This window comes from Monoraphidium neglectum, assembly GCF_000611645.1.
Source record: "Monoraphidium neglectum strain SAG 48.87 unplaced genomic scaffold scaffold01554, whole genome shotgun sequence".
Classification (NCBI taxonomy): domain Eukaryota; kingdom Viridiplantae; phylum Chlorophyta; class Chlorophyceae; order Sphaeropleales; family Selenastraceae; genus Monoraphidium; species Monoraphidium neglectum.
The window spans coordinates 3,775-12,854 of NW_014012074.1; the positions used below are offsets into that span (position 1 = coordinate 3,775).

Genomic DNA, 9,080 nt, shown 5'->3' on the forward strand with positions numbered 1-9,080 from the left:
CCGACGGCCCCGCCGGCGCAGACGCAGATGCAGCGGCGGGGCCGGCGCCGTTTGGCCACCTGTGCCTGCGGCGGCTCGGGGAGCTGTGCGCGCGCGGCAGCGGCGCGAGGGGCGCGGACGCGTGCCTGCTGGAGGTCGCCCGGCTCGCGCTGCCGCCGCTGCTGGACCGCTGCGAAGCGGTGCTCAACGCGGCTTGCAGCAGCTGCAGCACCGGCGGCGGCGGCAGCAGCAGCGGCTGCGGCGTGCATGTGAGTGCGGGCGGGGCCGCGCCGACGGCCGAGGCTGCACCGCGAGGGGCGCCGTCCGAAGACGATCTGGAGGACGCGATCTGCGCCTTGGACGTGCTGCTGGGGACGTGGCTCGAGGCGGCGGTGCTGGAGGCGGCCGGGGAGTCGCGGCCGCAGCTGGCGGCGTGGCTGATGTGGCAGGAGTGGCAGCAGCAGCTGGGCCCTTTGGTTCCGCACCACCACGCCTTGCACGGCGGCGGCGACCGTGGCGGCGGCGGCGGCGGCGGGACGCCGGGGGCAGGCGCGACAAGCAGCAGCTTCCTGCCTGGCGGCAGCGGCAGCTTCCTGTCGAGCGGCAGCGGCGGGGCCGGCGCCGGCGGCGCCTTTCTGGGCGCCCCGGGGCCCGGCGGGGCCGGCGGCGCCGCGCACGCGGCCCCACGCGCGAGCAGCGGCGGCGCGCACGGCGCGGAGCGCACGCGCGGGCACCTGCTGGCGCTGTACGGGCCGCTCGCGCGGTGCATCGGCTGCGGCGAAGCGCGCGTGCGGGAGCGGGTGCAGGCCGCTATGCTTGCGGTGGGAGACGAGCTCGGGCTCGCCCCCATCCATGCATTGGCTGTCACCATCCCGCAAGGTCGGCTTGTTGGGTGAGTCGACAAATGCCACGATCCGAGCCGCATAACCCTGTAACCAGCGGTGTAAAACCCAACTTGCAACCCTTGGTGCATGCTTGGCGTACAACCAAACCCATCAACGCCCCTTGGAACTGCGGTTCCAGCGCGCGTCGGCCGCCTGGTCCTAGCGTTCATCAGGGTTTAGGGTTCAACAAGTGGGGTTTCCAATGGGGCGCACGCTGCACCACAGCATCAGCCGTGTGGGGGCGCAAGCAGCCCGGCAGCGCCGGACAGCAGCACCTCCAGGTGCAGCAGAAACGCGCGGCGCTCCTCCGCGAAGAAATCCCCCTCCTCATCACCGCCGCCCCCACCCTCGCCGCCGCCGCCGCCCGCCGCCGAGCTGCCCGCCGCCGCGGCCGCCAAGCCGCCCCCGCTGCTGCTGCTGCCGCTGCTGCTGCCGTTGGAAGCGCCGCTGCCTGCGTGCGCGTCTCCCGCTGTAGCGGCCTGCGCCGCTCGCTGCAGCTCGGCACGCACACGGCGAAGCGCGGCTTCGTAAGGGCCCCTTGCGCGCGCCACCGCCGCCTCAAGGACAGCCACAGCGGCGGCCTCATTCCCTGCACTGCTCGCTTTCCACGGCCACACGTCCTCCGCGACGCCCGGCTGCCGCGCCTGAGGCGGCCGCTGCCGTCCGCACTTGGCGCCGCGCCCTGCCCTTTTGCGGCCGGCCCCTTTCGCGGGCGCCGTCGGTGTATCTGCCGTGGGCAGCTCCGCTGGCCCCGCCGCCATCACGCGGGCCGCCGGCAGCAGCCGCTGCATCTGGCGCCCCCGCCAGCTCGACCAAAGGGTCGCCTCCGGCCGCAGCCCCCAGCGCTCGAGCGCAGCCAGCCGCTGCCGCCGCAGCTCGGCCGCCGCTTTTGCCCTGGCCTGGTCGCCGCTCCCGCCGCTCTCGGGCGGCGCAGCTGCAGCCGCCGCTGCCACCGCCGGGTCTGCTGTGTTTTCCAGCGCTGCCGCGGCTTCCGCTGCCACTGCCTCGCCATAGCTCACGGCCTGCCGCTCAAAGGGATTGCCTCGGATCACGAAACCGTAGAACAGCAGCAGCTCCTCATTAGGCAGCTGCCCATACGACAGGCAGACCTCCTCGCCCTCCGCCGCCGGCCGCAGCAGCTGCAGCCGCAGGCAGCCGGACACGGCGTCGACCTGGCTGAAGCGGACGACGTGGGGCCAGGGGCTGTGGTTGAGGAGGCTGGCAAACGGCGCCAGCGCGGGGCGGGTGACGCCGTCCGGGAAGCGCACCTGCGGATGTGACCAGTAACAACGAGAGCGGGCGCAAGGACCTCAGGGGTTGTGGTGCCAATCCAAATACTTCAACGGGGTACTCGCGGCGAGGGCGTCCAGTACCACAAAAGACGGATGAGTCATGATGATGTGGCGACAGCTCGCTTCAGCTGCCCTACACACAGCCTCAGCCCGTCCGCCACACTCATCACCCATCACATCAGCAAGAATATATGGTATGCTGGACCCCGGGCACCCGGCTGCATCGCTCTCTCTATCTCTCCCCACCCTCGCCTTCGTGACAGGTTTTCGGCTGGCTGCTGATACGCAAGGGCACCGCGTGGCAGCTGCAGGCGCCGCAGCTGCCCCCACCTGGATGGCGTATGCATACCAAAGCTCCGCCGCCCACGCAAAAGCGCCCCACTCGAACCACTCGGCCCGCAGGTGCTGGCCGTACGCCGCCAGAAGCGACCGGAACACGGGCGTGAGCGCGGCGTGCTGGTGCCGCAGGTGGGCGCGCGCCTCTGAGAACGTCTGGTGGCAGGGCGTGCCGGCCAAGAGGTCTACCAGGGCGGATGGCGCACTCAGGCCTGTTTTTGTGGGGTTGCGGGAGGATTCGGTGGCGATGACCGCGGGGCGGGATGGCGGGTGGTCTGTCAGCATGGAATGTGCAGCTGCGCAGCGGCGGCGGGCCGGCTTCGGAGCAAGGGGAGGGGAGACTTGACGGCAGGGTGGGCGGCGTGCGCGCACGCGGGCGGCGGGGCTGGTTCAATGCATTGCGCGAGGGTGCGCACCCGTGCAGAAGCGCTGCGGGAGCGCGGCCCAGAAGGGCGCCGCGTCCGCGTCCGGGTCGTGGCGCTCCACCTGCAGAGGCGCCATATGAGTGAAAATTTGGGGGTGGAGGGACGTCGGATACCCATTTGAGCGGCGGGGGGTGTGGGGCACCCTCTGGAGAGGTAGGGCGTGCGAGGGACACTTGTGAGGGGTAGGGGCATGTGAGGGCCCCTCGCATTGATGCCACCACTGGTTCTGAATGCCATGGGCACTAAGGGCCCCCTGGCTGCCCCAATGACCCAACCAACAGGACGGCACCTCTGATGATTAAGAAACCCGGGCGCCGACCAGGCGGCAGGGCCCCTGCCCTCACCCCACCCCTGGCCCGTCCCCGTCCTACAGCCTCGGCCCAATCTCCAGATCACCATCGTCCAGATCACGGCGACCGCCTCGTCATCCAGCCCGGGGATCCGCGCCAGCGCCCTACCCAGATCCGACTCGCGCGCCGTCTGGTACGTGATCAGCAGCGCCGCAGGCAGGCTCAGGACGCACGCACCCGCTGGCAGCGCGCCGCGGCCGGGCGGCGTCGCGAGGCCGCGGAGGCCGCCGGGGAAGACGGCCGGGGCGAGCGCGGTGTCCATGCCGTGGGCCTCCGCCCACGCCTGGAGAGCGTCAGCTGGGGAGCGGCCGGCCGCCGCCGCCGCCGGCATGGGCGCGCCGCCGGCGGGCCCGCCGTCGGCGTGCGGCGGGGCCGCATCTGCAGCCAGCGCCGCGGCCGGCTCCGGCGCGCCCGTGCGGGCGCAGTACCCCTCAGAGAGCTCTGCTAGCCGCCGCGCCCGCGCCGCGTCGCCGCCGCAGACCTCGTCCGCGTGCGCGTGCAGCAGCGCGAGCGCGGCGGCCTCGTTGCGCGGGCTGAGGCAGGAGGCGACGTCCCGCAGCGCCGCCGCGCCGGGCGCCCACGCCTCCCATTCGTCGGTCCTCATCACCAGGGCGCGCGCGGCGGCCAGGCAAGCGTCTAGCGGCAGGCGCGCCAGGCGCGGCGCGGCGCCCTGGCCGGCGCCTAGCTCTGACAGCAGCGCCAGCTTGGTGGGGCGCAGCGGGTCGTCGGCGGCGACCTCCATCACGGTGGTGGTGCCCGAGGCCGCTGCAGAATCTATCCAGGGCCCTGCCGCAGCTGCCAGGCGGCTGATGCCTTTGGTCTGCCCCACAGCGCGCAGGGCGGCCAAAGAGGCAAGCACCCAGCAGGACGGATGCTCCAGAGTCACTGGTTTCAAGCTTCAGACGCCATGAAGGGGTGCATTACAATTGCCCTGTACATCTGTCGCCGCCGCCCTTCCAGCACAGCGCCGTGCTCTGCGCGTGCTGCACAGAGAGAGTTGGCACTTCCGCTTGCGGGCATGGCACTGGCACTCTGACACCGTCGGCGCTATGCCACGTGCTTCCTGAGATCAGCTACTGCCTCATGATGGTCCAGACACTCCCAGGGCGCCACTTGTGCTGATCACTTCGCAATTGCAACACAGCTAGTGACGAAACAGCAATGTGACTTGGTGACGATGCACCTAAGTGATTTGCAAATAGATTTTGTGCAGCATAGTACATAATATGCAGTGTCCAAGCTGATCTTGGCTTGGACCTTTCGGCAATTTTCAACCACGCGCGCGGCTCTTACAATGCAGGCCCTGGGACGAAACGCTGGCAGCCTTCAATCTCAGCAGCACTCACGTGTCCTGCCGCGGCGCCCGCAGCAGCAGGTTGTGCAGCAGCAGCGCCGGCGGCCAGTGCAGGGCGTCTCCCGTGCTCGCGCCATCCGCGCGGTCAGCATGTTCACCGGCATTGTGCAGGGATTGGCAGAGGTGAGTCTGTGTATCCAGAGACTGACAAACGGCGCATGCAGGGGGTCACCAGGATGCTCTCGCCGCCATCAACAGCGCTGGCCACCACATCGCAGCCTTCCTCACAAGGCTTGCCCACGCGTGCATTCGTGAAGCAGGCTGTGCTGCATGCAGCGGCAACTGATGAACAGTCATGCGCAAAAAAGCACCGCAAAACTTACACTGCGCGAACCTCCCAACTGCTGCAGGTGGTGGACGTGTCGCGCGCCGAGGGCCTCAGCCGCGTCAACATCCGCCTGCCCCCTGGCCGCGCCGCCAACATCCAAATCGGCGCCAGCGTCGCTATCAATGGCACCTGCCTGACAGTCACCGCCGCTGATGGGGACATGCTGTCGTTTGACATCATGTCAGAGACCCTGCGCGCCACAAACCTGGGAGGGCTGGAAGTCGGCAAGTCGGTCAATTACGAGCGCTCCGCCCGCGTGGGGGACGAAATCGGCGGCCACAACGTGTCCGGCCACGTGCACACCAAGGCCGTGATCTCGGCAGTCGAGGAGACGCCCAACAACCGCCGCGTGGTGTTCGAGCTGCCCGATGACAGCTGGATGAAGTACATCCTGCCAAAGGGCTTCATATCCGTCGACGGCTGCAGCCTGACGGTCGGGGAGGTGGAGGGGCGCACCTTCAGCGTCTACCTGATCCCCGAGACGCTGCGGGTGACGGTGTTTGGGCTCAAGGGGGAGGGGGACAGCGTAAACATCGAGGTGGAGGCGCAGACGCAGGCGATCGTGGACACGGTGGAGCGCGTCGTCGCGCGCTACATGGCGCAGCGGGGGCTGTGATCGACTGATGGGCATCGCTTTCTGACCCAGAGGTGTCCCGCAGGCTCGGAGGGGCGCTTTATGGGGCGCCACCTCATGCACCGGCCTTCTGGCAATCCGCTCCACTTGGATGTTGTTTGCTGCTGAAACGCAGTCAATTGTTTTGTGGTCGGCGAACGTGTCGCCCTGGGGTTGACCCATATTTTATGTTGGTTTGTAAGCAGTCAAAAGTCACTCTGCTCGACGTCGCCGACTTACTGGCAGCAGTGCATCAGGGGACAAGAGGCGGCAAACACTGTTTGCAACAGGTTTACCTCTGATTATTGAGACACCTCTCACCTGTGCGTTATGTCGAACTGTGGGTTGCGGTCTCAGACCAGGCTGGTTCAACGCACAAAAGCCCCCTGATGCACCCTGTATGCATGTGCTGGGTGCTATCATGGGATCTTGTGTCGAATTGCACTTATCCACCTGGAAGATTTGTCTGTGAGTGCTGTGCGCTTTACTGTACGCTGCGCGCTTTGTGGGTGTTTTCAAATCAGAAGTGACAGGGCCAATGGGAGGCATGTTCAACCGACACGACACCGTCCCAGGCTAAAAAATACATCATTCACCAAAATCTCACCTGTGCATCTTGTTAGCATACAGCAGCGATGTTCGCGGACCAGTCTAAGGCCCCGGTGGGGAGCATAGGCGTGGGAGCAACGCACGCCACAGTCGTAACACACGCGTCACCAAGTACAGGGGGATTTCAAAAGCTTGCACGCGACGTCTTTGCGGGCACATGCGGTGAGCGGCCCGCATGCGTGCGTGTTAGCGGCAGGTGCAGCGGCGTTGTAGCTTGTAGGCATCCATATGCAGCGCCGCTAAATGTATAGACACATCAGATAGGTCCATATCAGCTCTACGAGGCGATGTCATGCGGCTTGAAGCCTGTGGACGGGCGTGCACGCACCCACCAACGCGCTGCTGAAGATCTGTTGACCGTGCAGTGCGCCCACGCACGCACCACCGCCCGCCGCCTTCACCAACAGGCGGCATATCTGTCACCCTCGTTGGCCACCCTTTCGACACGCTCAAGGTCAGGCTGCAAACTCAGCCCACGACCAACCCCATATACTGTGAGCGCCGAGGCCCAGGGAGCGGGCGACGGTTCCTGCGTTGAGCCACCGCGCTCAGCGGTTGCTTGCCTCGGATAGTTTGTTTCAGCCTGAAGGCAAGGGGACGGTCGCATCAGGAACCAGGCATGCATGATCCTGAGGGGTAAAACGCCACTGCACGGGTCCATACCAAATCCAGGGGCACTTGCAGCGGGTGGTATCTCTTAGGCACGCCGTGCATGATCAACTCCCTTTCATCTCTCCCTGTGCCCCGGCCCCGCAGCCGGCGTGGTCGACTGCGCGCGCAAGACCGTGCAGTGGGAGGGCCTTGGCGGCCTGTACAAGGTGCGCCACGGCTGGCTCCGACGCTGGGCAAAACCAGCGGTGGCAGTGCGCCACCCAACGGCCGTGTCCCGAGACCATGCGCAAATAGAACCCTTGCTCGCACACACGCCTGTCAGCACCCCCGCCCCCCACCCTCCCATACTTCCTGTAACACTTCTCGTTCCCAACACCCGGCACTTGTGCATCAAGAAACCACCCCTTGCCGGCCGGTCCCCCAGGGCGTCGCCTCCCCGCTGGCGGGCCAGATGCTGTTCCGCGCGTCGCTCTTCGCCACCTTTGGCAGCAGCAAGCGGTGGCTGGCAACAGACACGGACGGCGGCGCGCGGGCGCTGACCACGGCGGACTTCTACAAGGCCGGCGCCATCACGGGGTTTGTAGCGGCGTTCACAGAGGGGCCCATCGACTTTTTCAAGAGCCAGATCCAGGTGAGACTGGGGGAGGTCGCATGTGCTTGCGTCGGCAGCCGGTGGGGCCTTGACGGGCCATGCGATGCACCGCGTCTGGTTTTCGGTGCTGGACGCAGGGGCAGCTGGCCTCTGAGGCAGGGGCAACGTCGGTGAGAGGGGCCCTGCGGCGCGTTGGCGGCTGCTGCAGGCAGCTGCGCACCCGCGTGCTGCTGCTGCACAGACCGTCCCAGCCGCTCCTGCCCCTGTACACGTGCAATGGCGCGGTATCTCATAATTTTTTCTATCCCCGCGACTGCATTAAACCCCCCAGGTCCAGATCATCCGCTCCAAGGTCAACCCTGAATACAAGGCGCCCTACACCACGGTCTGGGAGTGCGTGCGCGCCGCAGTCCAGGAAAACGGTGTCAGGGGGCCCTTCCAGGTGCGGCTTGGGGGAAGCACTGCCACCCGCGGACTGCTCAACTAAATGTGGCAGGGGCCGGGGATTAAGGGGATGTAATAGCGGAGGCGGTAGCAATGCAATTGGCGTGTGCAGCGGTGGTGGCGGCGGCGGCGGCGGCGTCGCAGTCCAGAGCAGGGGTTCTCGTAATAGCCTCGCGCGAACGAAGCAGGCCAGGGGCGCGGCTGAACAGCTCGCTGACCAGCAGCGCTTGCAGAGAGCAGCCGCATCTCCCCCTTCATAGTGCTACCAGCGCTCCAGCCGGGGCTGCCTGGCCGCCCAGGGGGCAGCCCTGCTGCCCTCTCGCTTCAACTGCCTCCACGCGCCTCCCCCGCCTACCCGCACCAATTGCAGGGCCTGGGTGCGACCATCCTGCGCAACACCCCCGCCAATTCTGTCTACTTGGGCACCTTCGAGGTCCTCAAGCGCGCCGCCGCGCAGCGCCTAGACACGGCGCCTGAGAAGCTGCCGGCCTGGGTGGTGCTGTCGGCCGCCGGACTGGGGGGCGTGTGCTACTGGGGCGTCATCTTCCCTGTGGACTGCGTGAAATCCGCGATGCAGACCGACAGCCTGGCCAAGGCGCAGAGGAGGTTCCCAGACATGGTCACGACTGCCAAAGTGCGCGCGCGTGTGCCCGTGTGTCCGTGGGGTGACGTCTGCGCGATACTGCAAGTGCTTGCAAGACTGCACAGTCTTGTGCGACAACCGAAGGTTGTCTGGAAGCAGCACGGAGCAAGGAGGGTGTGGATGCAGTGTCGGCAGCTCAATCAACTTTTCCTTTCTTGGCCTCCTGGCTGGGCGTGGTTCGCCCACCATACTTGCATTGCAACAGTTTCATGATGTCTGCGTGACTAATCTAACTCCCCTGCCCTTGCGGGCCCCCGCTCCTTCAACGTGCAGCTGCTGTGGCAGGAGGGGGGCGTGCGGCGGTTCTACAAGGGCTTCACGCCCTGCATCATCCGCGCCGCCCCCGCGAATGCGGCCATGCTGTACACCGTCGACCGCGTCACCACAGCGCTCACAAGCGCCAGTTGACGGCCCACGCCCCCGCGCGACGCGGCCGGCCTGGGGTGCACGGCTTGACGGCGCTGAGCGCCACGCTGTGGGGTGTGCCGCAGCCGTGTGCCCCCCCTCTGCAGCAGCTCGATGGTTGACCAACGGGCGCATTGTTGCTTATGTGCCATTGAACTACCAATGATGACAAAATCAAATCTGTTGTGAGGTCGCAAACAGACCTGGGGACCCA

The 9,080-nt window shown here is 66.9% G+C and overlaps 4 protein-coding genes across 4 annotated transcripts in view; 3 read left to right on the forward strand and 1 right to left on the reverse strand.

Annotated features, from left to right (window-relative positions):
• MNEG_8276 (hypothetical protein) overlaps positions 1 to 875 on the forward strand; it is a gene marked incomplete at both ends in the record, with an annotated part of 4,586 nt that extends 3,711 nt beyond the window's left edge. Inside the window, one exon of the mRNA XM_014043248.1 lies at positions 22 to 875. Within this exon, the coding sequence (XP_013898702.1) occupies positions 22 to 875 (854 nt within the window). The remainder of the gene's footprint in view (positions 1 to 21) is intronic.
• Positions 876 to 1,090: 215 nt separating this feature from the next.
• Positions 1,091 to 4,008, reverse strand: MNEG_8277 (hypothetical protein; the record flags this gene model as incomplete). Its single annotated transcript, XM_014043249.1, has 4 exons — positions 1,091 to 2,131; positions 2,486 to 2,703; positions 2,908 to 2,977; positions 3,313 to 4,008. 4 exons carry the CDS (start codon positions 4,006 to 4,008, stop codon positions 1,091 to 1,093), a joined length of 2,025 nt encoding a protein of 674 aa, XP_013898703.1.
• A 552-nt stretch (positions 4,009 to 4,560) lies between these two features.
• MNEG_8278 (riboflavin synthase alpha chain) lies at positions 4,561 to 5,564 on the forward strand (the record flags this gene model as incomplete). The annotated part of the gene is made up of 2 exons (XM_014043250.1): positions 4,561 to 4,743; positions 4,971 to 5,564. The coding sequence occupies 2 exons, from the start codon at positions 4,561 to 4,563 to the stop codon at positions 5,562 to 5,564; spliced, it is 777 nt and encodes a 258-aa protein (XP_013898704.1).
• Positions 5,565 to 6,196: 632 nt separating this feature from the next.
• On the forward strand, positions 6,197 to 8,869 carry MNEG_8279 (hypothetical protein; the record flags this gene model as incomplete). The annotated part of the gene is made up of 7 exons (XM_014043251.1): positions 6,197 to 6,223; positions 6,625 to 6,664; positions 6,927 to 6,988; positions 7,207 to 7,413; positions 7,706 to 7,816; positions 8,189 to 8,452; positions 8,735 to 8,869. 7 exons carry the CDS (start codon positions 6,197 to 6,199, stop codon positions 8,867 to 8,869), a joined length of 846 nt encoding a protein of 281 aa, XP_013898705.1.
• Positions 8,870 to 9,080: the final 211 nt, after the last annotated feature.